The following is a 27,537-nucleotide window of genomic DNA, read 5'->3' on the forward strand; positions in this document are numbered from 1 at the left end:
GGGAAGAGGGGATCCCTTCCAAGTCAAGCTGGTGTCCCCTCACTTCCACATCCCTTCCCTTCTCTTCCAGCTGCAGAGAACAAGTTTGCCAAGTGCCTCATGACCTGTCTCAAATGCTGCTTCTGGTGCCTGGAGAAGTTCATCAAATTCCTCAATAGGAATGCCTACATCATGGTGAGTGGGCCTGGGACCCCCAACCAACCCGCCAGCTCCTGCTGGGTGAGAGGACCACCCCCCATGCCCACCCAGTGGGTCTGATCTCTCCCTCCCACTCTCCTCCAGATTGCCATCTACGGCACCAATTTCTGCACCTCGGCCAGGAATGCCTTCTTCCTGCTCATGAGAAACATCATCAGGTCAGGAATCATTATCATCTTCCTCCTGCCACCCACCTCTTCCCCTAGTCCCTGAAGCCAGCATTCACACCTGCCCCTCACTGTCCCCTGCAGAGTGGCTGTCCTGGATAAAGTTACTGACTTCCTCTTCCTGTTGGGCAAACTTCTGATCGTTGGTAGTGTGGGTGAGTGCCGCCCACCTAGCCTCTCAGGGTGTGGGAGCCTGATTTCTGTCTTCTGTGATGAGTGTCATCTTCTTAGGAGGCTGTTTCCTATATCCAGAACCCTTCGCCATCTTGCTTTCTTCTCCTTCTCCAGGGATCCTGGCTTTCTTCTTCTTCACCCACCGTATCAGGATCGTGCAGGATACAGCACCACCCCTCAATTATTACTGGGTTCCTATACTGGTATGGACCTCTGGGGAGAGATGGGGGTTTGGGAAGAAAGAGGTGTTGGGATTTGCTTGGTCTTCTTTGACTAGATAAATGTGGGTAGAGGTCAGAGGTGGGGAATTGATTTTTATTCAGACCACAAACTTTTTGTTTGTTTTTGAATCAGAGTCTTGCCCTGTCGCCCTGACTGGAGTGCAGTGGTGCAATCTTGACTCACTGCAACCTCTGCCTTCCGGGTTCAAGCGAATTCTTGAGCTTTTGCCTCCCGAGTAGTTGGGATTACAGGTGCCTGCCCCCACACCTGGCTAATTTTTGTATATTTATTTTTTAATTTTAATTTAATTTTTTTTTGAGACAGACTCACTCTGTTGCCCAGGTTGGAGTGCAGTGAAATGATCTTGTCTTACTGAAACCTTCACCTCTCTAGTTCAAGCGATTCTTGTGCCTCAGCCTCCTGAGTAGCTGGGATTACAGGCACCTGCCACCACACCTGGCTAACTTTTTTTTTTTTTTTTGAGATGGAGTTTCACTCTTGTTGCCCAGGCTGGAGTGCAATAGGGTGATCTCAGCTCACTGCAACCTCCGCCTCCCAGGTTTAAGTAATTCTCCTGCCTCAGCCTCCCAAGTAGCTGAGATTACAGGCACGAGCCACCACGTGTGGCTAATTTTACATTTTTAGTAGAGACGGGGTTTCTCCATGTTGGTCAGGCTGATCTCGAACTCCCGACCTCAGGTGATCCATCCGCCTCAGCTTCCCACAGTGCTGGGATTACAGGCGTGAACCACCACACCTGGCTAATTTTTGTATATTTAATAGAGATGGGGTTTCACCGTGTTGGCTGGGCTGGTCTCAAACTCCTGACCTCAAGTGATCCACCTGCCTCGGGCTCGCAGAGTACTGGGATTGCAGGTGTGACCCACCACGCCCGACCTCAGACCACAAACATTATCAAGCACCTACTGTGTATCAGGCATCGAGGTGGAGGGCTTCCCTCTAAAGGCCTTAGAGTTTGGGGGTAAACAGATATTCCTCCATAATGATATTGGTGAATGTATGATTGCAAACTGGGACATGTCACTAGTATGTCTGTATAGCACAGGGAACTGTTTGAAACTGTGGTGGGGGCTGGGCAGGTGTGGGGGGTCCAGGTGGTGCCATGCAGGTGATGTTGGATCTGAGATCTGAAGCTGCAGGCGATATCCAGGCAGAGGGAACAGTACAGTGGCCCTGAGGTGGGAGTGTGCCAGGAAGCAGTGGGGCTGACGTGGAAGGAGTAAAGAAGTGGAGATAAGGGCCAGGCACCGTGGCTCACACCTGTAATCCCAGCACTTTGGGAGGCTGAGGCAGGTGGATCACCTGAGGTCAGGAGTTTGAGACTAGCCTTGCCAGCATGGCAAAACCCAGTCTCTACAAAAAAAATACAAAAATTAGCCGGGCGTGGTTGCGGGCACCTGTAATCCCAGCTACTCGGGAGGCTGAGGCAGGAGAACTGCTTGAACCTGGGAGGCAGAGGTTGCAGTGAGCCGAGATCGCGCCACTGCACTCCAGCCTGGATGACAGAGTGAGACTCTCTCTCAAAAAAAAAAAGTGGAGATACGGCCAAGGAGGTTAACAAGGCTGTGGAGGGATTGAGCCTTCATTGCAAGGGCAGTATTGTATCTCAGTGTAGGTCTTGAAGCCCATTGACCTAGTTTCTTATCTTAGTTCCTCTATTTAGTAGTTCTAAGATGAGTAAGAGTAATCTTGGGCAAATTATTTAATCCTCTAAGGTCCATTGACTTTTTTTTTTTTTTTTTTTTTTTTTGCGATAGAGCCTTGCTCTGTCGCCCACGCTGGAGTGCGATGGAGTGATCTCTGCTCACCACAACCTCCACCTCCCGGGTTCAAGCGATTCTCCTGCCTCAGCTCCCTGACTAGCTGGGATTACAGGCACATGCCACTGTGCCCCGCTAATTTTTGTATATTTAGTAGAGACGGGGTTTCACCCTGTTGGTCAGGCTGGTCTCGAACTCCTGACCTCAGGTGATCCACCCACCTCGGCCTTCCAAAGTGCTGCCAATAAAGGCATGACCCCCTGTGCCTGGCCATTTCATTGTTTTAAATTTTTAATTTAATATAATAGAGATAGGCCAGGTGTGGTGGCTCAGGCTCTACTATAATAACAATAATAATAGAGGCAGTGTCTCCCTATATTGCTGAGGCTGGTCTTGAACTCTGGACTCAAGGGATCCTCCTGCCTCAGCCTGCCAAAGTGCAAGGACTACAGGCATGAGCCACCACGCCCAGCCAGGTCCACTGACTTCAGTCAACAAATGTTTATCTAGCAGCTACCAAGGCCGTGTGAGTCTCCAGTTTGCTAGGGATGTAGCAGTAAATGGGACTGGGTCTAGTGAGGATGTGAGCATTAAACCTGAAAGCCCTAAACATGCATACAATTGCAGCTGCACCAAGAGCTCAGGAGGGGTGCCCAGTGCTAGGAGGACATAAAATAGGCTCTAGAGGCCGGGCATGGTGGCCCACACCTGTAATCCCAGCACTTTGGGAAGCCAAGGCAGGCGGATCATGAACGTCAGGAGATTGAGACCATCCTGGCTAACATGGTGAAACCCCATCTCTACTAAAAATACAAAAAAATTAGTCAGGTGTGCTGGTACGCACCTGTAGTCCCAGCTACTCAGGAGGCTGAGGTAAGAGAATCACTTGAACCCGGGAAGTGGAGGTTGCACTGAGCCAAGATCCCACCACTGCACTCCAGCCTGGGTGACAGAGCAAGATTCCGTCTCAGGAGGGGAAAAAAAAAAAGGCTCTCAGCCAGACGCAGGGGCGCAGATGTATAATCCCAGCACTTTGGGAGGCCGAGGCAGGCAGATCGCTTGAGCTCAAGAGTTTGAAAACAGCCTGGGCAACATGGCAAAACCCCATCTCCACAAAAAAATACAAAAATTAGCTGGGTATGCTGGCACATGCCTGTAGTCCCAGCTCCTTGTAAGCCTGAGGTGGAAGGATCACTTGAGCCTGGGAGGTCAAGGCTGCAGTGAGCTGAGATGGGGCCACTGCACTCTAGCCTGAGCAACACAGTGAGACCCTGTCTCAAAAAAAAAAAACGCCCACTCTAGGTGTCATAGGTGGTTTCCTGGAGGAGGTGGGACTTGAGGACTTGCTCTTTGAGCTGAAAGCAGAAGGTCGATGGGGCATAAATTAGATTTAAGTCAGGACAATAGCACATGCAGAGGCCCAGGGGTTAAAGAAAGCAAGGGTGAGGCTGGATGCAGTGGCTCATACCTGTAGTCCCAGCACTTGGGGAGGCCAAGGTGGGCGAATCTCTTAAGCCCAGGATGGGTAATGGGTAACGTGGCAAAAACCCATCTCTACAAAAAATACAAAGGTTAGCCGGGCAGAGTGGTGCACATCTGTAATCCCAACTACTCCGGAGGCTGAGGCGGGAGGATCACTTGAGCCCAGGAGGCAGAGGTTGCAGTGAGCTGAGATTGCACCACTACAATCCAGCCTGGGCTGCAGAGTGAGACCGTGAGACCCTGTCTCAAAAAAAAAAAAAAAAGCCGAGTGTGCGGTGACTCACGCCTGTAATCCCAGCACTTTGGGAGGCTGCGAGGCAGGTGGATCACCTGAAGTCAGGCGTTTGAGACCAGCCTGGCCAACATGGTGAAACCCCGTCTCTACTAAAAATACAAAAATGAGCCAGGCGTGGTGGCACGTGCCTGTAGTCCCAGCTCCTCCGGAGGCTGAGGCAGAATTGCTTGAACCTGGGAGGCAGAGGTTGTAGTGAGCCCAGATCGTACCATGGCACTCCAGTCTGGGCAACAGAGTGAGATTCCGTCTCAAAAAAAAAAAAAAGACGGAGAGAGAGAAAGAGGACTTTGTGTGGATGGTGGGGCCCTGCCAGCGGGGGTGAGGGGTTGGGATGTCACTAATCCAGAGAGGGTTTCTCAGCAGGGGAAGGATGTGGTCCCAGCGTAGGGTGGACTCAGGGGGTGGGGGCTGCTCTGGGAAGGACGCGGAGCAGGGACAGCTCGTTTCTCCTTGCCCAGACGGTGATCGTTGGCTCCTACTTGATTGCACACGGTTTCTTCAGCGTCTATGGCATGTGTGTGGACACGCTGTTCCTCTGCTTCTGTGAGTGACCCCTCACCCCAAACCTTGCTGGGCCCCGAATCCCTTCTTTCCACTGGGCATCACATCACCCTCCAACGGGGCAACACGCTCGCCTGCCCCCAGCTTCCCCAGGGCTTGGCTGTCCCTCGTCCTGGGTCCCCAGCCTGTCTTCCTGGTTTCCTTTTGCGCTTAGAAGCAACTCCGACCTCCTGTCCACTGGCCCAGGCTGCAGCCTGGACGCTGCTCTGGAGCCCGCCCGCGCTTCGCAGTTTCTGGCTTTGACTGGGGGGAGGGGATCTGTGGCTGCCACTAACTCTGGTCTCTCCATCTGTTTTTTTTGTTTGTTTGTTTTTTTCTTCTCTCTTCCTCTCCTCCACGCCTGCTGGCTTCCCTGTTCTTCCCTGCCTCCCTCTTTCCCTCCCTTCCCGACCACCCCATTTTCCCCCTGCCGGTTCCCGGGGGGAGCCCAGGTGAGGACCTGGAAAGGAATGACGGCTCTCAGGAGCGACCCTACTTCATGTCGCCCGAGCTGAGAGACATCCTGTTGAAGGGGAGTGCGGAGGAGGGGAAGCGGGCAGAAGCCGAGGAGTAGAGAGTGAGGGAGGCTGGCGTGGGGGCCAGGTTTCCTCCATGTAGACTGGGGGTGCATGAAGCGGGGGGGTTCCTGGCCTGCGAGTGTGGGGATCCTGTGTGTCCCTCGGAGCCCACTACAGTCTGCCCCTCTCTGGTCCCAGTGTGTCTGCTTTCTAACCCTCTGAGGCTTCTCTGTGACCCTCATCCACCTACCCTGTCCTTGAGGCCCCTGCCCGTGGGCTCCCCTCATGCCTCCTGCTCTGGGACCTCTCTCCACAGTGGAGGACCTGGAGAGGAATGACGGCTCGGCCGAGAGGCCTTACTTCATGTCTTCCACCCTCAAGAAACTCTTGAACAAGACCAACAAGAAGGCAGCGGAGTCCTGAAGGCCCCGCGCTCCCCACCTCTCAAGGAGTCTCATGCCGCAGGGTGCTCAGTAGCTGGGTCTGTTCCCCCAGACCCTTGGGCTCACCCGAAGTCCTATCACTGCCGCTTTGCCCCTCCCCATGAGCCAGATCCCACCAGTTTCTGGACGTGGAGAGTCTGGGGCATCTCCTTCTTATGCCAAGGGGCGCTTGGAGTTTTCATGGCTGCCCCTCCAGACTGCGAGAAACAAGTAAAAACCCATTGGGGCCTCTTGATGTCTGGGATGGCACGTGGCCCGACCTCCGCAAGCTCCCTCATGCTTCCTGTCCCCCGCTTACACGACAACGGGCCAGACCACAGGAAGGACGGTGTTTGTGTCTGAGGGAGCTGCTGGCCACAGTGAACACCCACGTTTATTCCTGCCTGCTCCGGCCAGGACTGAACCCCTTCTCCACACCTGAACAGTTGGCTCAAGGGCCACCGGAAGCATTTCTTTATTATTATTATTTTTTAACCTGGACATGCATTAAAGGGTCTATTAGCTTTCTTTCCGTCTGTCTCAACAGCTGAGATGGGGCCGCCAAGGAGTGCCTTCCTTTTGCTCCCTCCTAGCTGGGAGTGACTGGGGTGGGAGTGTGTGTGCCCAGGTAAGGGTGTCTCCTGGCTGGGAAGGAGGGAAAGGGAGGGAGAGTTTTGCGGGGGTTGGCAGTGGAGAGCGGGCTGGAGAGGAGATGGCTAATAGCTGTTTAATGGAAACCTGCTGGGCTGGAGGGAGTTAGGCTGAATTTCCCGACTTCCTCTGCCAGTTATTGACACAGCTCTCTTTGTAAGAGAGGAAAGAAACTAAACCCACCCAAGGGATGATTGCAGGGGGAGAGGTGGAGGGCAGATGCCCTGGGCAAACCGGGCCCCTCTGCCCACACACCTCACTTGATCCTTTTGCCAAACTTGTCAAACTCAGGGGAACTGGCTTCCCAGTTGCCCCTTTGCCATATTCCAAGTCCCCCTCAGACTTCATGTCTCTGCTCATCAGCACTGTCCCAGGATCCTGGAGAGGGAGAACCCCTGGCCCCAGGGGAAAGAGGGGGGGGGTCTCCCGTTTCCTGTGCCTGCACCAGCCCTGCCCCCATTGCGTCTGCACACCCCTGCGTGTAACTGCATTCCAACCACTAATAAAGTGCCTATTGTACAGGTCCAGGCCTGGTGTGTTTGTGGGGGGCAGTGAGCCAGTGGCGGCTGGTAGGGGGAACCCCAGCTTCCAAGGCCCTAGGAGTCTCTGAACTAGGGTGATTCTCTCAAAGGGAACGAGGAGGGGGCAGGAAACCCACTGGCTGCTGGCTCTGCCTGAATTCCAACCTTCAGGCAGCTCAGATTTCCCCTGATTAGGCTCTAATCCCTGGACTCCAGAAGGCAGAGGCAGCCTGTCCGCCTCCGCCATCACCCATCCTGGACACACGCCCCCAGGCCTCCCCTCTCTCAGGGCCCAGGCACCTGAGGTCCTGCAGTCACTATGCTCCCCAGCTACTTTGGATCTGCGAAGGGACTGACTGCCCTTGGGGTGGGCCCCACTGCCTGGAAGCTCGCTGCTGCCCCCTCGTGCCAGCTGCCAGTGTCAGTCACCTCCAGGCAATCCGCCCCAACATTTCAATTCTTTCCATCTCCTCTCAGGGAATTTTTCTTCAATAGCCACTTTTTTTTTTTTTTTTTTTTTTTTTTTTTCAGACAGTCTCGCCCTGTCACCCAGGGTGGAGTGCAGTGGTGCGATCTCGGCTCACTGCAACCTCCGCCTCCCGGGTTCCAGCGATTCTTCTGCCTCAGCCTCCCGAGTAGTTGGGATTACAGGTGCCTGCCACCACGCCTGGCTAATTTTTTGTGTTTTTGGTAGAGACCAGGTTTCGCCATGTTGGGCAGGCTGGTCTCAAATTCCTCACTTCAGGTGATCCGCTGGCCTCGGCCTCCCAAAGTGCTGGGATTACAGGCGTGAGCCACCTGGCCCAGCCTTTTTTTTTTTTTTTTGAGACAGGATCTCACTCTGTGGCTGAAGCTAAAGTGCAGTGGTGCAATCATGGCTCACCACAGCCTCAGGTGATCCTCCCATCTTAGCCTCCCGAGTAGCTGGGACTACAGGTACACACCACCACACCTGACTAATTTTTGTATTTTTTGTAGAGATTGATTTTTACCATATTGCCCATGCTGGGTTTTTTGTTTGTTTGTTTGTTCTTGAGACAGAGTCTCCCTTTGTGGCCCAGGCCACAGTGCATAGTGCCACAGTGCAGTGGCACAGTCTCAGCTCACTAAACCTCCCGGATTCAAGTGATTCTCGTGCCTCAGCCTCCCGAGTAGCTGGGATTACAGGCGTGCACCACCACATCCAGCTAATTTTTGTAGTTTTAGTAGAGACGGGGTTTCACCATGTTGGCTAGCCTGGTCTTAAACTCCTGACCTCATGTGATCCACCTGCCTCGGCCTCCCAAAGTGCTGGGATTACAGGCATGAGCCACCAAGCCTGGCCAGCATTTTTGTTTGTTTGTTTCCAAGAAGGCATTTGAACCCAGGTCTTGGCTCCAGAGTCCTCAAGTTCTACCCTATGCTGGCACTGACCCCTTCCTCGATGCCTTTGTTTCCCTGGATCCTTTGAATCTGGCATTTTATTCAGCCCCAGCTCCTGTTACCATGCCCACCTAAAAAATAGCTCCTGGCGGCCGGGTGCGGTGGTTCATGCCTGTAATCCCAGCACTTTGGGAGGCTGAGGCAGGCGAATCATGAGGTCAGGAGTTTGAGACCAGCCTGGCCAACATGGTGAAAACCTGCTGCTACTAAAAATACAAAAAATAGCCAGGCATGGTGGCACATGCCTGTAATCCCAGCTACTCGGGAGGCTGAGGCAGGAGAATCGCTTGAACCCAGGAGGCAGAGGTTGTGGTGAACTAAGATGACACCATTGCACTCCAGCCTGGGCAACAGAGCAAAACTCTGTCTCAGAAAAAAAGAAAGAAAGAAAGAAAAAGATTTGTGGTACGATACATATAGCATAAAATTTGCCATCTCCATCTCTTTCTTATTTATTAAGCCACTGGGTCTCACTATGTTACCTGGGCTGGCCTTGAGCTCCTGGACTGAAGGGATCATCCCGCCTCAGCCTCCCAAGTAGCTGGGATGACAGGCACTCACCACTGTGCCTGGTTTACGTTTAATTTTTTGAGGAACCACCATAGTGTTTTCTGGCTTCATGCTTTGGCTCCACTTTCTTCTGAGTTGGCTTCACTCTCTGCCAAGTTCCTTTATCTGGGTATATTCCCTGCCTCCAACCACACTGTGCTGTGATAGTTAATTTTAGGTGTGAACTTGGCTGGATTAGAAAATACTCAGATTTGAGCTGTGATGTGGTAAAAATAAGACAAAGAAAAAAAACAGTGGCTGGGCTCCGTGGCTCACGCCTGCAATCAGCACTTTGGGAGGCCGAGGTGGGCAGATCGCTTGAGCTTGAATTCGAGACCAGCCTGGGCAACATGTGGAAAGCTTGTCTCAACAAAAACTATGAAAATTAGCAGGGTGTGGTGGTCATGCACATGTTGTCCCAGCTACTCAGCAGGATGAAGTGAGAAGGTCACTTTAGCTCAGGGGGTGGAGGGTGCAGTGAGCTGAGATCACACTGCTGTGCTCCAGCCTGAGCGACAGAGCAACACGTCTGATAAAGCATTACTTCTGGGTGAGCGCCATCCAACTTGCTGGGGCTCCGACAGAACAGAAAAAGGAGAGAAAGCATTTTCCTCCTCAGAACTGGGACACTCTCCTCCTCCTGTCTTGACACTCCAAGACTTATACCAGTGATCCCTGGTTCTCAGGCCTTCGGCCTTGGACTGGGAATTACACCATTGGTGTCCCTGGCTCTGAAGCTTTAGGATTCAGACTGAGCCTCGCTACTGGCTTTGCAGGGTCTTCAGCTACTGGAGCTGCTGGCTTTTCAGGGTCTGCAGTCAATGCATGTGGTAGGACATCTCAGCCTCCATGATCACATGAGCCAATTATTCTACTAAATCCCCTCTCATCTACCTACCTCCTATTAGCTTTCTCGGGAGAAACCTAGTAATACACACATCATACATTTTCCTGGCCTTTTTTTTTTTTTGAGATGGAGTCTTGCTCTGTCACTCAGGCTGGAGTGCAGTGGCACGATCTAGGCTCACTGCAAGCTCCGCCTCCCAGGTTCACGCCATTCTCCTGCCTCAGCTCCTGAGTAGCTGGGACTACAGCTGTCCGCCACCACCCCCGGCTAATTCTTTTGTATTTTTCGTAGAGACAGGGTTTTACCATGTTAGCCAGGATGGTCTCGATCTCCTGACCTCGTGATCCGCCTGCCTTGGCCTCCCAACGTGCTGGGATTACAGGCATGAGCCACCGCACGCAGCTACATTTTCCTGGCTTTAAGATGAGAAGTCTTCTCTTTTTTTGAGACGGAGTCTCGCTCTGTCGCCCAGCCTGGAGTGCAGTGGCATGATCTTGGCTCACTGCAACCTCCGCTTCCTGGGTTCAAGCAATTCTCTGCCTCAGCCTCCCGAGTAGCTGGGATTACAGGCGCCCGCCACCATGCCCAGCTAATTTTTGTATTTTTAGTAGAGATGGAGTTTCACCATCTTGGCCAGGCTGCTCTTGAACTCTTGAACTCTTGATCCACCCACCTCGGCCTCCCAAAGTGTTGGGATTAGAGGGCCAGAAAAGTCTTTTCTTGCTCCCAAGTCTCAGGCCTGGAGCTCACTGACTCTGACCAGCCTGATTATGATCATTTACTCATTGTAAATCATTAAGTCAATCATTGTAGTCAAGGTGTGGGCCTAGTTTGGGAGTCAGGCAGCAGGGACCTGCCATCTAGACTACAGTTTGATCAAGGGAGAGGAATGGTTCCCCAACGACTGTGGTCATCCCACAGTGTCCATCCCAGAGTGGTCACCCATGTCCATCCTGGGGGGGGGGCGAGAAGGGAACAGGCATAGGACAAAAAGCTTTCAAGAGGGAAGTTAACTGGGTGTGATTGGGAGAGTGGGTGGAATCTTTCAAGATGAGGAAGACAATGAATAGAGAGGCTGTAAGGACAGCAGAGTCACTGAGAGTGACAGGACCTGTCTAGACTGACAGATTACAAGAGGGGGATGACCTCAATCTTCAACCAATGAGTGGGAGGGAGGGAAGAGAGAAGGAATAGCCAGATGACAGATGATGTCACTAAGGCAAGGAGGAGAGAATGGTGTTGTATACAGGGTTTGTGACCACTGAGTGGTGGAAGGATAAGGGCAGAGGTGCGAGGTCGGGTCAGGGTAGCAGTTCAGCAAGACAGGGCAGATGGCATCTTGTGTCTTCCATCCTTTACGGTGACCAGGGACTAGGAGCCTGATGGATGGGGTTTATTGGAAAGTTGGGCTGAAAACTTTTTACTTCAAAAAATTTTTTTCTTTTTCCTTTTTTTTTTTTTTTTTTTTTGAGACGAAGTCTTGCTCTTGTCCCCCAGTCTGGAGTGCAATGGTGCAATCTCAGCTCACTGCAACCTCCGCCTCCTGGGTTCAAGCGATTCTCCTGCCTCAGCCTCCCGAGTAGCTGGGATTACAGGTGCGTACCACCACGCCCAGCTAATTTTTTATATTTTAAGTAGAGATGGGGTTTCACCATGTTGGCCAGGCTGGTCTCGAACTCCTGACCTCAAGTGATCCGCCCGCCTCGGCCTCCCAAAGTGCTAGGATTAGACGGTGAACCACCACGCCTGGCCCTTTCTTTTTTTTTTAGACACAGTCTCCCTGTCACCCAGGCTGGAGTGTAGTGGCTTGATCTCAGCTCACTGCAACCTCCACCTCCCAGGTTCAAGCGATTCTCATGCCTCAGCCTCCCGAGTAGCTGGAATTACAGATGCCAGCCATCATGCCCAGCTACTTTTTGTACTTTTAGTAAAGACAGAGTTTCACCATGTTGGCCAGGGTGGTCTTGAACTCCTGACCTCAAGTAATCCACCAATCTCGGCCTCCCAATGTGCTAGGATTACAAGTATGAGCCACTGCCCCCAGCCTTCTTTTTGTTTTTACTCTTGAAAACTTTTTTTTTTTTTTTTTAATGTAGAGATGGGGCTGGGTGCAGTAGCTCATGCCTGTAATCCCAGCACTTTGGGAAGCCAAGGTGGGTGGATAACTTGAGGTCAGGAGTTTGAGACCAGCCTGGCCAACATGGCAAAACCCAGTCTCTACTAAAAATACAACAATTAGCTGACCATGGTGGTGTACGCCTGCAATCCCAGTGACTTGGGAGGCTAAGGCAGAATTGCTTAAACTCGGGAAGTGGAGGTTGCAGTAAGCTGAGATTGTTATCACTGCACCCTAGCTGGGACTACAGAATGAGACTCCATCTCAAAAATAAATAAATAGATAGATAGATAAAAAACATAGAGATGGGGTCTCACTATGTTGCCCAGACTGGTCTTGAACTCCTGGGCTCAAGCAATCCCCCTGCCTCAGCCTCCCAAAGTGTAGGATTACAGGCATGAGCCAGCATGCCTGGCCAAGACAACATTTTTCAGGAAGTTCTGGTTGGATGGGGCACCCGTTCAAGAGGTAACAATCATAACCATTACTGTTTTTGAAGCTTTAACTCCATGCCAGGTACTGAAGCAACCCCTTGATGTTGAATTAACTCCGAATCAGTCCTCCAAATCAAACCCTAGGAGGTTTGGGTTTGATCCAAAGACTGTGCTTGTCATCATGACCCTATCCGCCCTTTACTGTGTTTGGGGTCCCTGGGGCAAGAAACGCCTTAGCAGAATGAGATCTTCAAAAGCGTTTTAAGTAACCTTAGGCTCTCTGGAGTTGGGAGTCAGAAAACTAGTAACCATCCTCGTTCTGCCACTTGGCAGCGCTGTTAGCTCAAGCAAGTCACTAAAACTGACCTATTCCCAAAAAAAGCCAGTCTAGGCTTTGTTATTAACATTCCTTATCACAGTGACCTTCAACAATTTAAAGCTTTAACCAATTTTTTGGTTTTGTTTTTGTTTTTTTGTGACAGGGCTTCTGTTGCCTAGGCTAGAGAGCAGTGGCCCAATCTCAGTTCACTGCAGCCTCAACCTCCTGGGCTCAAATGATCCTCCCACCTCAGCCTCCTGAGTAGCTGGGACTACAGGTGTGTTCCACCATGCCCTGGCATTTTAACCAATTTTATCTTAGTGCATGCCCCAATCATCTTACCAAACCTTTCTTCAATTTCCAGCTCTATTTGTGAGACAGATCTGAGGCATAGGAAATGAAATTAAAAAGCCTGGTACAGAATAACTTATCAATTTATGTGAAAAACAAGAATATGATTATGCATCTCTGAAAATAAAACTCTACTGTAGTTAAACAAAAAACTGTACAATGGCTGGTCGCGGTGGCTCACGCCTATAATCCTAGCACTTTGGGAGGCCGAGGCGGGTGGATCACGAGGTCAGGAGATGGAGACCATCCTGACTCACCCGGTGAAACCCAGTCTCTACTAAAAATACAAAACATTAGCCGGGCGTGGTGGCGGGCGCCTGTAGTCTCAGCTACTCGGGAGGCTGAGGCAGGAGAATGGCGTGAACCCAGGAGGCGGAGCTTGCAGTGAGCCAAGATCGTGCCACTGCACTCCAGCCTGGGAGACAGAGCAAGACTCCGTTTCAAAAAACAAAAAACAAAACAAAAAAAAACTGTACAATGGCTGCTAAGAGGGAGGGAACTGGATGTCTGAAGAAGACTTTGTGCTCTCATGTCTTTGGCACTTTTTTTTTTTTTTTTGAGATGGAGTCTCACTCTGTCGCCCAGACTGGAGTGCAATGGCACGATCTCGGCTCACTGCAACCTCTGCCTCCCGAGTTCATGCCATCCTCCTGCCTCAGCCTCCCGAGTCCCTGAGACTACAGATGCCCACCACCACGCCCGGCTATTTTTTTTTTTTGTATTTTTAGTAGAGACGGGGTTTCACTGTGTTAGCCAGGATGGTCTTGATCTCCTGATCTCGTGATCCGCCCACCTCAGCCTCCCAAAGTGCTGGAATTACAGGCGTGAGTCACCACGCCCGGCGTCTTTGGCACATTTGACGTATCATGTGACTATGCTACCTATTAAAAATCCACAGTAAAATGTAAATAAAATAGAAAAGCAGAGGGTACAGCATGCACTCATTTCTTTTTTGAGACGGTCTAGCTGTGCCATCCAGGCTGAAAAGTGCAGTGACACCATCACGGCTCAGTGCAGCCTGGACCTCCACAGCTCAAGTGATCCTCCCACCTACTCCTCCCAAGTAGATGGAACTATGGACACAGGCCATCACGCTCAGCTAATTTTTGTAGAGACTGGGTTTTGCCATGTTGCTCAAGCTGGCCTCAAACTCCTGGGCTTAAGGGATCCTCCAGCCTCGGCCTCTCAAAGTGTGGGGATTACAGGCGTGAGCCACCATGCCCTGCTAGGCACTCATTTCTGTAATTGTTGCAGGAAACAAAGGACCAGAGAGACTGACACGGGAAACAGGAGGATTTATTTAGATGTACACCTGCTCAGTGGATTTGTATCTGAAAAGCTGACCATTGAACAAAGACTGAGTGTGGTTTTTATAGGCAAACTTACAGAAGCAAAACAAAAGCAGTTAATGATACAGTCACAGGTCATGTAATCTATAGCATAACTGCTGACTTAGCATAACTTGTGGCTTTGCACAGCTGTTGGCCTTGCAGCTGTGTCAAAAGAAAAACAGAGTCTACAAACCTTACTAAATACAACCATTGGCAAACATAGTCATATTTAATGGTTCAGAAAAGGAGAGACAGTAAAAGAATTTTTCTTTTCAACTTTGCTCTGGAGGAGGCTGTCTGGAGCCCATTCCTTTGGCCTCGACTTTTCAGACAGTGTTATCTTATAACTGTCCTTGAAGTGAGCTGGCTAAGCAGAGGAAAACTTGTTCTTGTTTTCTTTTTAACCCTTACCCCTTGACACATAATCACATCTTTACACTTTTTTTTTTTTTTTTTTTTTTTTTTTGAGACGGGAAGTCGGAGTCTCGCTCTGTCGCCCAGGCTGGAGTGCAGTGGTGCCATCTCGGCTCACTGTAACCTCTGCCTCCCAGGTTCAAGTGATTCAAGCCATTCTTGTGCCTCTGCCTCCTGAGTAGCTGGGATTATAGGCGCACACCTGGCGAATTCTTTTTTTTTTTTTTTGAGGCTGAGTCTCACTCTATCGCCCAGGCTGGAGTGCAATGGAGCAATCTCGGCTCACTGCAACCTCCGCCTCCTGGGTTCAAGCGATCCTCCTGTCTCAGCTTCCTGATTAGCTGGGATTACAGGCGCCCTCCACCACACCCAGTTAATTTTTCTATTTTTAGTGGAGACGGTGTTTCACCATGTTGGCCAGGCTGGTCTCAAACTCCTGACCTCAAGTGATCCGCCCACCTCAGCTTCCCAAAGTGCTGGGATTACAAGCGTGAGCCACCGCGCCCAGCCAGGAAACCCATTTTCAACACCTCCTTGCTCTTTTTTTTTCTGAGACGGAGTCTCGCTCTGTCGCCCAGACTGGAGTGCAGTGGCGCAATCTCGGCTCACTGCAACCTCCGCCTGCCAGGTCAAACAATTCTCCTGCCTCAGCCTCCCAAGTAGGTGGGACTACAGGCATGTGCCACCACACCCGGCTAATTTTCTTTTGTATTTTTAGTAGAGACGGGGTTTCACCATGCTGGCCAGGCTGGTCTCGAACTCCTGACCTCGTGATCCGCCCGCCTCGGCCTCCCAAAGTGCTGGGATTACAGGCGTGAGCCACCGCGCCTGGCCTTCCTTGCTCTTCTTGCTCCAAATCCTGGGAACGTCTGAATCAACAGGCGGGCATCTGTCCAACCTTCCTAGCAACTACGCCTGCGGATGGCCAACCTGACCCTGGAAGAGAGTGGGGTTTAGTTAAGCACAGATTGTACATCGGGGGCCTCATAAGGCGCCTGGAAGCATTCAAGAACACCACGCTTGTAAGGACAAAGCACTCGGTCACGGGCGCCTTTATTTCGGAGCTCCGCGCTGCAGCTGGACGAGCGTCCGTTGAGTCCCAGCCCCAACTTTTCCAGGAAATGGCGGTGAGCCCTCTAGTGAGATATTTTTTGGCCTGGGCCTCAGTTTCTCCATCTGTCAATGGGGGAAGGGGAAGGCGGGCTAGAGGACCCCGACCAGGTCGGCTGCAGCCTTCGGAAGCTACGGCCCAGGGGGACGCCACACCAAGGCAGGTCTGCGGGACAAAAGAACGCAAGAACCCGGGCGCACATTGGCGCCGGTCCCGGGCTCAAGGGGCAGCAACGAGGAGACGCTGGACCTGGCCGTTCCTCGCACACATCTCTAACCTTCTGTGCCTCTCAAGGGAGATGGGGTGAGCATAGCCACCTCCACTGGAGCCCGAAAATCCCCGGCCGAGATACCGCCACTAAAAAGGTACACATGCGTCAAAGCCTCTCAGAGCCATTTCCGCTAACGTACTCAGGGCGACGGGCGTAAGATGGCGGCCGCGCAGGCGCAAAATGTCGCAGCCGTAGGGAGGCTCCGCCTCTGACGCTTGCCTTGCATCACGTGGTAATGGCCGCTCAAAAAACGCCTTAGCGAAAACCAGAGCGTGCCCTCGTCACGTGATGGAGGACTCCCAGTACGGCAAAGGGAAGGCGCCAAAAGTTGTTGTCAGATGGCGAAGGAAACCGCGAAATTCGCCATTGTCACATGATGGAGCAACCTATCGAAAGCGGAGGGAAAGGTGCCGAAGTCACGTGACTACGCACGCAAACACGCCCGCTTGCACCACGTGACAACTCACGCCCACCCCCTCAGCCCCCCCTTATCTCTTTTCGCCCCTCCCTCCCATTTGGGTTGGGCCTGCGTCGAGGCGCAACGCGGCGTCAAAGGGGGCGGGGCTTCAGCCGGTCACGTGTTCCCGCACCTCCCCGGCGCGCGCCTGCCCGCCCGCCCGCTCGCCCCCGGTCCGGACTCCTCCTCCTCCTCTTCTCGCCATTGCAGTTGGACCCAGCAGCCCGGCGCGCACCGCGTGGCTTTTGGGGGCAGACCCCGGCGGGCTGTGGCAGGAGGGCGGCGGCGGCGGCGGCTGCGGTCGAAGAAGGGGACGCCGACAAGGTAAGCGTCAATGTGGCGGCGGCCGGGCCCGCTCCCGCCTCTGCCCCTCCCCCCGCCCGCCCTCAGTGAGATCCCCACTGAGGGTTCGCGGTGACAAGGCTGGAGGGATCCCGCGCTCGCCGCCTCCGCCCGGTTCCCTCATCCCGGCGCCTGGCCCGTTCCTCCCTTGCCGGCCTCGCTCCCGCGCTCGGCCGTTAACTCTCCTCCATTGTGCGGAGGAAACAAAATGGCGGCTGCGGCGGCGGCGAGGACTCGGTGCGCGCGCAGCCGCTCCCCCCCGCACGCGGCCCCTCGGCCGGCGGCGGCGCCACGCGCGGGGGGTGCGCGCGCACCGGGCCCCCGGCTGCCGCCTCCCCGCGGCTGGGCTTTTGTCTGTTGCGGGGTCCTGGGGACGCGCGCACGTGCTTGGAGCACACACCCCCTCGGGTCCCGAGCTCCGCGGCGGGGCGACCCCCCTTCCTCACTCCTTCCCTACCCCCTCCTCCTCTTTGTCCCGGTCCCGCCCCCGATTCCAGGAGAGTCCCAGGTTCCCGAGGCGGGAAACGTCGCCTCCTTTGTCCTCACAGGGCGCGGAGAGCCGGACCCCTCCTTGGAAGCCCCTTCCCACGCGGATTGCTGAGGAAGCCTTTGTGGGTTCGTCGGGTTTCCAAATCTCTGGTCAGCCAGGCCTCTCTCAGATCAGGGTCCAAACTTGGGAGGGTTTCAGCTTTTTCTTTAGTTCGTTTGTTTTCGTTGTTGAATGTTTTTCCAGATTGTTAGTATTTGCCTTCCCTAGAACGGCAATCTACTTGGGTGCAAGCTTGGGCCCCGAAACGTGGATGCTTAAAACCCCTTTCTACCTTTATTTTCTCAAGTAGTTGAACGATTGAGATTCTCGAGGTTACTCATGAGGTTCTGCCCCAGTTAATTCACCGCCTGGATGAATTATTTGGGGTGTACGGCGGTCTGCATGCTCCTCCCCCAGTTCAGTGGCCAAATTTGAGGAGAATGAGGGATCTCTTCTCCACATTTCCAACATTGTTTGCCAGTTGCTGCTTAGGTGACATGGATCAGCAACGAAGCGTCAGTTTCAGTGGTTTCTTTTTCTGGACTCCGGTAATTCACTGATGCTGAATCTCTTTCAAGATTTTGTTCTCTCTAAAATGAGTGATGTGATGGCATATTTGTGGTCCACATGGAATCGCGAGGTGCCATCCGAAGTTAGGATTCAAATTTAGGACTTTAAGCTCTCTTTTCCTCAGGTATTTGTGGATGGGAATCTCCATGGATTGCTCAGAGTGCTGCCACTGTCCCTTGTGCGTGATGCGTTGTGTGTGGTCTCGTGGGATGTAGTTACAGTAGCCGCCCAGACTGTGAATGAAGTGTGGGAACCAGGGCCTCATTCACAACTGGAAAGCAGGAGGAGGCCGCAGGACATTGGCAGGTGCTCCTCTCCCTGTTCCGTGGTGCCGGGGCCCCTTGCTTATGTGGGTGGCTCTTGGTCTCTGGGATTTGTGAATGGAGTCTGCAGGCCCCAGTGTTGTTTGGAATATTCTTTAGTTCAGATTGGAGGCTAGCAATGACTGCCAGGCTTGGCCTTGCCGCCACTGGGCGCTATTTATCACTCTCCCTATCTCCCTGGAGCTTAGCCGCCTCTTCCTGGAGCTGAGAGGTGCCTAATTGTTTGTGGTTTTTCTGATTGAACTTGTTTGGTGCCTCTAGGCAAAAATTCCTTTGGCTCCTTCTAGTATTTTCAGGGTCTTGAAGGCCCATATTCCTGAGCATGAGGAATCTAAGTCTGTTTGTTATTTTTTCCTAAATTCTTCATGTTAAATACCACGTTGACAAAGGACAGCTGCTAATATTTTGATCACACAGATACATACGGTGCTCCCTGGTTAAGGCCTCCAGGTAGGGGACAGGTAGAGTCAGTGATGGGCAAGAAGCCTTCTGTAAGTCCCTTTCCTTTGGGTAGACAGTAGATTACCCTTTAGGCTTTAGCAAGATGTGGGGGTTAGAAGTCTTCTATTCTTGGAAAAGCCTTTAGTCGTTTTCTTTGGGCTGGGGCCTCTTCTCTTAGGGACTGCTTTCACCCTTTCTCGGTTTCTTTTGATTACCTTTCATGGCCCCAGAGGAGTGATCCCTTCCCTTATTTATACCTCTTGGACTTGTCATCCTGCTACATTTTGTCAGCAAGTTAATTCACCTTGTGCAGTTTTGAAAGATGTGTAAGTGTTAACATTTAGTATTAGCATTTATGGCCCAGGAAATTGTGACCTTATATTTGAATCTTGCTTTTATTAAACCTTTGCAGGAACTAGGATTTTCTAGGGGTTTTTTGTTTTGTTTTGTTTTGTTTTTGAGTTAGAGTTTAGCTGTTGTTGCCCAGGCTGGAGTGCAATGGCGCGATCTTGGCTCACCGCAACCTCCACCTCCCGAGTTCAAGCGATTCTCCTGCCTCAGCCTCCCGAGTAGCTGGAATTACAGGCATGCTCCACTACACCTAGCTAATTTTGCATTTTTACTAGAGATGGGGGCTTCTCCATGTTGGTCAGGCTGGTCTCGAACTCCGAACCTCAGGTGATCCACCGGCCTCGGTCTCCCAGAGTGGTGGGATTACAGGCGTGAGCCACCATGCCCAGCCTTCTAGGTTCTATTTATTGGATGCTTTTTATCTTAACAAAGTCCTGGCAGAGAAAGATTTGACTTGTTTCCATCAGGAAGTTTGGAATCTGAGGCAGATAGTGGTTTGAGTGTCATCTTCACACAATGAATGAGTAGAGATTTGGGGCCTGGGAGGCACGAGGCAAACTTTAGTTTCCTGCTGAAGCATTTGTCCGTTCTATCTGAAACAAGTAGATTGCCGATCTGTATTATTATACATAGTAAGCTGCTGTTGAAATGGTTGTGAAAGTAGAGTAGGCAGGTAGGTGGTGGTTAGGGGGCCTCATCGGTGCTGATTTTTAAGAAATTTTTATGATATTTATGATCTGTTATAAATCCTTGTGAAACTTTTCCATGAGAACACTTCACGGGTGATTCCATTATGAATAGCAATTGGTGGCCGGGTGCGGTGGCTCACGCCTGTAATCCCAGCACTTTGGAAGGCTGAGGTGGGCGGATCACGACGTCAGGAGTTCGAGACCAGCCTGACCAGCATGGTGAAACCCCGTATCTACTAAAAAAAAAAAAAAATACAAAATTAGCCAGGTACGGTGGCACACACCTGCAGTCCCAGCTATTCGGGAGGCTGAGGCAGCGAATCGCTTGTACGTAGGAGGCGGAGGTTGCAGTGAGCTGAGGTCGTGCCGCTGCACTCCAGCCTGTGTGATGGAGCAAGACTTCGTCTGAAAAAATTCAGATACATTTAGCATCAGCTGTATTTAGGCATCGTGTAAAAGTGATGTCCAGTTAAAATTTAATTTAATTTTTTTTTTTTGAGACAGGGTCTCACTCTGTCACCCAGGCTGGAGTGCAGTCGCGTGATCTCCGCTCACTGCAGCCTCTGTCTCCGAGGCTCAAGAAGCAATCCTCCCACCTCAGCCTCCCAAGTAGCTGGAACCACAGGCACATGTCACCACACCCAGCTAATTTTTTGAATTTTTTGTAGAGACAGGGTCTTTCCACGTTGCCCAGGCTGGCCTCAGAACTCTTAGGCTCAAGCAATCTGCCCACCTTGGCCTCCCAAAAAGCTGGAATTACTGGAGTGAGCCCTCGCTTCTGGCCAGAATTTACCTTTTTTCTCTTCTCATTAAATGTTTACGTAGTGAAGAAATTGAAAATGTAGCTACTAGTTTTTTTTTAAATTTTTAATCTGATTTTATTTTTTTGTAGAGATGGGGTCTTAAACTATGTTGCCCAGGCTGGTCTCAAATTCCTAGGCTCAAGTGATCCTCCTGCAGCCTCTCAAAGTGCTGGGATTACAGATATGAGCCGCCTTGCCCAGTGGCACTAATTTTAAGACAAAAATATGTTTACTGTCTGAGGGCCATTCTCTTGTGGAATGCGTGATCACCATGTATCATTTAGTCATAAAGTTGAATGTATTACAGTATGCAAATTTGCTCCAAATTATTTTTATAATTTTAAGTGATAGTAAGAAGTTCTGGCCAGGCGCGGTGGCTCAGGCCTGTAATCCCAGAACTTTGGGAGGCCGAGGCGGGCGGATCACAAGGTCAGGAGATCGAGACCATCCTGGCTAACCCGGTGAAACCCCGTCTCTCTTAAAAAATACAAAAAAATTAGCCGGGCGTGGTGGCGGGTGCCTGCAATCCCAGCTGCTGAGGAGGCTGAGGCAGGAGAATGGCGTGAACCCGGGAAGCGGAGCTTGCAGTGAGCAGAGATTGTGCCACTGTACTCCAGCCTGGGCGACAGCAAGATTCTGTCTCAAAAAAAAAAAAAAAAAAAAAGTTCTACTTTGCAGTGTGAAGTACATAATTTTCACTGAACATGCCCAACAGCTGTCCTTATGTTTTCGAGGATTTTGTTTGAAGCTGAAGGTTAAGGTCTTACTTAGATAAAGATAAAAGGTCTTGGAGATGAGTAAGTCTTCCAGGCCACTTTCTTTTCTGCTGCTTGCCTATAAAACTAGTTTCTCATATCAGAGTGTTTTTTTTTTTTTTTTTTTTGAGATGGAGTCTCACAGTGTCACCTAGGCTGGAGTGCAGTGGCACGGTCTCGGCTTACTGCAACCTCCGCCTCCTGGGTTCAAGTGTTTCTCTTGCCTCATTTCTCTTGCCTCAGCCTCCCAAGTAGCTGGAATTACAGGCACCTGCCGTCACGCCCAGCTAATTTTTTGTATTTTTAGTAGAGATGAGGTTTCACCATTTTGCCCGGGCTAGTCTCGAATACCTGACCTCAAGTGATCTGCTGCCTCAGTCTCCCAAAGTGCAGGAATTACAGGTGTGAGTCACAACGCCGGTTCTAATTTTTTTTTTTTTTTTTTTTTTTGAGATGAGTCTCGCTCAGTCGCCCAGGCTAGAGTGCAGTGGCACGGCTCACTGCAAGCTCCGCCTCCTGGGTTCACGCCATTCTCCTGCCTCTGCCTCCCAAGTAGCTGGGACTACAGGCACCCGCCACTACGCCCGGCTAATTTTTTTGTATTTTTAGTAGAGACGGGGTTTCACCATATTAGCCAGGATGGTCTCGATCTCTTGACCTTGTGATCCGCCCGTCTCGGCCTCCGAAAGTGCTGGGATTACAGGCGTGAGCCGCCGTGCCCGGCCAATTTTTGTATTTTTAATAGAGACTGAGTTTTCGCCGTGTTGGCTAGGGCTATCTTGAACTGGCGTCACTCAAGTGATTTGCCCGCCTCGGCCTCTCAAAGTGTTGGGATTACAGGCATAAGCCACCATACCTGACCTGCAGTTATTTCAAAGTAAAAAGGTTTTACTAAACAGTTAACATGTTTGGATGTTAGTATTTAATGTCCATGTGAGAGATGGTCTTTTTTTAAAAAAATCTTAACTGGAAAAATACAGTTCTGGGAGAAGTAAACATTGAACTGTATACTAAGTTTAAAAAAAATAATCCAAGGCTTCGCTCTGGGAATACATGGGGAAGGATTGCTTCTGCCTCCACCCAGATATGGGAGGATCTCTCAACCATGCTTCCCTTGCCCCCCTGCTGCCTGAGAGCATGCTGGAAAGAGGGTTTGATAATTCCCACTTGAAGTCATGTTGAATGTTTTTCTATGGTGGCAGATTTTAAAGCATTTCTGTTGGTTCATCCAAGAGCAGTTAATGTTTTTCTTTTTTTTTTCCTAAGGACTGGCTCTCACTATGTTGTCCAGGCCGGTCTTGAACTTCTGGGCTCAACGAATCTTCCTGCCTCGGTCTCCCGAGTAGCTGGTACTACAGGCATTCACAACTGTACCCAATTTAATCCTCTTCATACATTGCATTTGTAGTATTATAGTTCACAAAACATTTCCCCATAGTGCCACCTTTAATCCTTGCTGTCTGCAGCCTGAGGCAGGTGGTATTTTCATCCTCATTTTTCACCCACCACCAGAAAGGTAAGTGATTTGCTGTAGGTCCCAAAGCTGCCAGGTTGGAGAGCCCAGGGGCAAATTCCAGGCTTCTGACTCTAGGACTGTGGGCACTCCACAACACTAGTGAGCCTGGAGTCCCGGGTCTCCAGAAACGTTTGAGGAACAACTTGTATTTGCCAACTTTTTTTTAATGAGATGGAGTCTTGCTCTGTCGCCTAGGCTAGAGTGCAGTGGTGCGCTCTCGGCTCACTGCAGCCTCCGCCTCCTGGGTTCAAGCGATTCTCCCGCCTCAGCTTCCTGAGTAGCTGGGATTACAGGCGTCCGCCCCCACACCCGGCTAATTTTTGCATTTTTAGTGGAGATAGGGTTTTGCCATGTTGGCCAGGCTGATGTTGAACTCCTGACCTCGTGATCTGCCTGCCCTGGCCTCCCAAAGTGCTGGGATTACAGGTGTGAGCCACCATGCCCGGCTGTATTTGCCAACTTTTTATTTTGTCAAGGAAAATATCTTTAAATTAGTGATCATTCACCATTTCCATTTTTCATAATTAGCAAGATTGTCTTTATCACCAAAACTATAGGAATAAAATAAAGGACAGTCCTTTAAGTTGAAAATATTTACTAAAATCTTTATTTCTGGCTGGGCGCCGTGGTTCACGCCTATAATCCCAGCACTTTGGGAGGCCGAGGCTGGCGGATCACTTGAGGTCAGGAGTTCGAGACCATCCTGGCCAACATGGTGAAATCCCGTCTGTACTAAAAATACAAAAATTAGCCAGGAATGGTGGTCTGTGGCTGTAATCCCAGTTACTCAGTAGAGTGAGGCAGAAGAATTGCTTGAACCCAGGAGGCGGAAGTTGCAGTTGAGCTGAGATCACGCCACTGCACTCCAGCCTGGGTGACAGAGCAAGACTCTGTCTCAAAAAGAAAAAAAAAAGGCTCTTTGATATAATAATACTGTTGCAGTCTGAACCATGAACCATTGCACTGGACTTCACATTTTTAAATATTTCAGAATGGCATTGATAGCAAGATTTTAGACTGGCATTGCCTCGCTAGGTTGCTTGCTTTTTTTTTTTTTTTTTTTTTTTTTTGAGACGGAGTTTTGCTCTTGTTGCCCAGGCTGGAGTGCAGTGGCGCGATCTCGGCTCACTGCAACCTCCATCTCGCGGGTTCAAGCGATTCTCCTGCCTCAGCCTCCCGAGGAGCTGGGATTACAGGCATGCACCACCACACCGGGCTAATTTTGTGTTTTTAGTAGAGATGGAGTTTCTCCAAGTTGGTCAGGCCGGTCTGGAACTCCCAACCTCAGGTGATCCACCCGCCTCAGCCTCCCAAAGTGGTGGGATTACAGGTGGGAGCCACTGCGCCCGGCCGGTTGCTTTCTAAGAATAATTTTCAATGTGCCCTTGATGGCGTGACTCTGTCAAAGTTCAAGGAGTCACCAAGACTCCTAGCTCAAGTGTATCATTTCAGCTCACAGCCCAGGATGGGCCAGCTCCAGAGGTCAGGAAACCAGGAGGTGGGTTGAGTCTGTGTGAATTTCAGAGCCTAATTTGGTCTCTCTCAAGTGAATATCCACTTCAGGACCATTCCCTAGAGTTGCTGGGAAGGCTGTAAGACTGATGAAATACCCCGAAGACAGGTGGGGCCATACCTGTGAGGGTGTTGCCACTGTACCTGTCCATTCCACAAACATCTGTTCATCCACTCATGCTGAACTAACTTGGGCATGTTTCTTTTCCAACAAGTGCCATGAACCTCGTAGTGTAATTAGTGAGAGGTCAGAAAGATGGCCATTGCACCACAAACATAATGTTTTGTGGTTGAAGCTTCTGTAACTGCATGTTGTGGGTGGGCTGGATTCAGTAACAAAAGAAAAATGAATCCCTGTGTGTTAAACCATCCCAAACCACCAAGAAGTCATGTTTAAAATCCCAATACTTCATTTACCACTTGATCCTGCCTTGGGTTTGTTTCAGAGAAGCTGCATGTTGCTGGTGCCCAGGATTGAATCATAAAAATTGTAAGAATAGGCTTTGCTGGTGCCAGGTTTGAATAAATGTGGTTGCAAGAGCAGCATTGTTCATCGTTTCGCAGCTTTCGTTTAAAGTTAGATTAGTAGGGGCAGCGGAGTGTTGTGTGTGGGTGGGTGCTGTAGGCTTCTTGCCAGCAGTGTGCCTCACTAAAAATCCTCTTGAAAGGGAAGTTTCTGCTCACCCTGAAGACTGCTGGATCAGTTAGTGAGACAAATTCCAAGAAGCTGGCTTGGATGTCAAATTGGTCTTGGGCTCATAGAGAGAAATGGATTTGTTGCCCTGAAAAGGAGCGATAACTCTAGTTTTTAAACATTTGTTTTAGTTCAGATAATTACTGCTCTTATTCATTGTGTCCACCTGAGTCAGAAAGCATTGTGCTGTTGCCTGGTCTAAGGGAGGAGGACCCAGGCATGTAACGGACTGCATGCTGGCCAGTTGTGGTGGTCAGAGCAAGCTGGAGGCCAGCGAGGCCCTTCAGGGGTCTTTTCAAGGGTCTGCCTTGGGGAGCAGAGGAAGATGAAGTGAGGCAGTCGTTATAGCAAGGGCACACCCACGTTTCTCATTTTGAACAGTGAAGAAAGCAGATGGAAAGCCACATGTAGGGCATTTGCTGAAGACAGGTGTGTTGGGGGCGTGTGTGTGTCCTCTGAGGCATTTTGGGTGGGGCGATATTTTGACCGAATGATACCTTGTTCTTCAGTGCTTCAGTGGTTGATGGGGTGGCTTTTTTTCGAGATGGAGTCTCTCTCTGTCATCCAGACTGCAGTGCAGTGGCGCGATCTCGGCTTACTGCAGGCTCCGCCTCTTGGGTTCACGCCATTCTCCTGCCTCAGCCTCCCTGAGTAGCTGGGACTACAGGCACCTGCCACCATGCCTGGCTAATTTTTTTGTATTTTTTTTGAGACGGAGTCTCGCTCTGTTGCCCGGGCTGGAGTGCAGTGGCGCGATCTCGGCTCACTGTAACCTCCGCCTCCCGGGTTCAAGCAATTCTCCTGCCTCAGCCTCCTGAGTAGCTGGGATTACAGACGCCTGCCACCACGCCCAGCTAATTTTTGTATTTTTGGTAGAGGTGGGGTTTCACCATGTGGGTAGGCTGGTCTCGAACCCCTGACCTCGTGATCCCCCCGCCTCAGCCTCCCAAAGTGCTGGGATCACAGGTGTGAGCCACTGCTCCCGTCCAATTTTTTTGTATTTTTAGTAGAGAGGGGTTTCAACGTGTTAGCCAGGATGGTATCGATCTCCTGACCTCGTGATCCGCCAGCCTCAGCCTCCAAAAGTGCTGGGATTACAGGTGTGAGCCCACTGCGCCTGATAGTGGGGTGATTTTCTACCTCTAACTCTCTAATGTGTCACATGGCTTTTTTTAATAGATTGTCTGTATCAACTGGGGGTGAACTTTAGTCTTTTAACAATTTTCAGACTATGAAGTTTGGATGTAAACACCTCTAATGTGGGAGATTAGTTTTTTTTTAAGTATCTGTATGGAGTTATGGATATATATAAATTTAATGTGTTGAATCTGTTTTATTTTAGTAACATCTTTTGAAAATGTTCAAACATAGAAAAAAGGGTGATACAATTTTAGTGAACACTTAGGCCGGGCGCAGTGGCTCACTGCCTGTAATCCCAGCACTTTGGGAGGCCGAGGTGGGCAGATCATTTGAGGTCAGGAGTTTGAGACCAGCCTGGCCAACATGTTGAAACCCCTGTCTCTACTAAAAATACAAAAGTTAGCCTGGCATGGTGGTAGGTGCCTGTAATCCCAGCTATCCGGGAAGCTGAGGCAGGAGAATCACTTGAACCTGGGAGGCGGAGGTTGCAGTGAGCCGAGATCGCGCCACTCCACTCCAGCCTGGGCAAGACAGTGAGAGTCCGTTTCAAAAAAAATAATAACAAAAAAGTTTAAGCTGGGCGCAGTGGCTCAACGCCTTTGTAATTCCAGCACTTTGGGAGGCCGAGGCGGGCAGATCACTTGAGGTCAGGAGTTCGAGACCAGCCTGACAAATGTGATGAAACCCCGTCTCTACTAAAAATACAAAAAAAAATTAGCCAGGTGTGGTGGTGCATGTCTGTAATCCCAGCTACTTGGGAGGCTGAGGCAGGACAGTCTCTTGAACCTGGGAGGCAGAGGTTGCAGTGAACCGAGATCGTGCTGTTGCACTCCAGCCTGGGCAACAAGAGTTAAACTGCACTTCAAAATATAATAATAATAAAATGAAAAATTTAATGAACACCTACCTGTATGCACAGCCTAGGTTTTGCTGTGGGCATTTAACTGCTTGTGTTTCACATATTTGTCCATCCACTTATAATTTTTTTCACTTTTCACTTTATTGATCAGAGACAGGGTTACACTTTTGTTGCCCAGGCTGGAGTGCAGTGGTACAGTCATAGCTCAGTGCCATCTCAAACTCCTGCGCTTAAGCAGTCCTCGCGTCTCAGCCTCCCAAAGTGTTGGGGTTATAGGCGTGAACCACTATGCCTGGCCAAATATATATATATATATATATTTATGTATATATTTTTTTAATTTTATTTTTATTTTTTATTTTATTTTTATATTTTGAGACAGAGTCTTGCTCTGTCGCCCAGGCTGGAGTGCAATGGCGC

At 50.6% G+C, this 27,537-nt stretch overlaps 2 protein-coding genes and 1 long non-coding RNA gene across 20 annotated transcripts in view; 2 read left to right on the plus strand and 1 right to left on the minus strand.

The window, feature by feature from the left end:
* The window catches only part of SLC44A2 (solute carrier family 44 member 2), a 42,537-nt gene extending 35,562 nt beyond the window's left edge, over positions 1–6,975 (plus strand). For 2 of the 4 annotated variants that reach the window (XM_063800549.1, XM_009434690.5), the window contains exons 17-23: positions 71–174; positions 283–356; positions 450–520; positions 654–742; positions 4,778–4,862; positions 5,312–5,436; positions 5,694–6,975. In XM_063800549.1, the coding sequence (XP_063656619.1) occupies positions 71–174; positions 283–356; positions 450–520; positions 654–742; positions 4,778–4,862; positions 5,312–5,433 (545 nt within the window). In that variant the 3' untranslated portion in view covers positions 5,434–5,436; positions 5,694–6,975. The remainder of the gene's footprint in view (positions 1–70; positions 175–282; positions 357–449; positions 521–653; positions 743–4,777; positions 4,863–5,311; positions 5,437–5,693) is intronic. The other 2 variants (XM_001165972.8, XM_001165935.7) reach the window with 1 other exon arrangement.
* A 7,309-nt stretch (positions 6,976–14,284) lies between these two features.
* Positions 14,285–16,265, minus strand: LOC107969665 (uncharacterized). Its single transcript, XR_001711623.4, has 2 exons — positions 16,143–16,265; positions 14,285–15,930 (listed from the first exon to the last, which is right to left on the minus strand). It is a non-coding gene; the product is annotated as an uncharacterized LOC107969665 (long non-coding RNA).
* A 388-nt stretch (positions 16,266–16,653) lies between these two features.
* The window catches only part of ILF3 (interleukin enhancer binding factor 3), a 35,650-nt gene continuing 24,766 nt past the window's right edge, over positions 16,654–27,537 (plus strand). For 8 of the 15 annotated variants that reach the window (XR_010153709.1, XR_010153713.1, XM_009434683.5 and 5 more), the window contains exon 1: positions 16,654–16,917. The gene's annotated coding sequence lies outside the window, so the exon portion shown is untranslated. Of the gene's footprint in view, positions 16,918–17,206; positions 17,575–27,537 lie in introns of those variants that run through there. The other 7 variants (XR_010153711.1, XM_009434685.4, XM_054674061.2 and 4 more) reach the window with 4 other exon arrangements.

The sequence above is a fragment of the Pan troglodytes genome, chromosome 20 (genome assembly GCF_028858775.2).
Source record: "Pan troglodytes isolate AG18354 chromosome 20, NHGRI_mPanTro3-v2.0_pri, whole genome shotgun sequence".
In the NCBI taxonomy this organism is placed as follows: Eukaryota; Metazoa; Chordata; class Mammalia; order Primates; family Hominidae; genus Pan; species Pan troglodytes.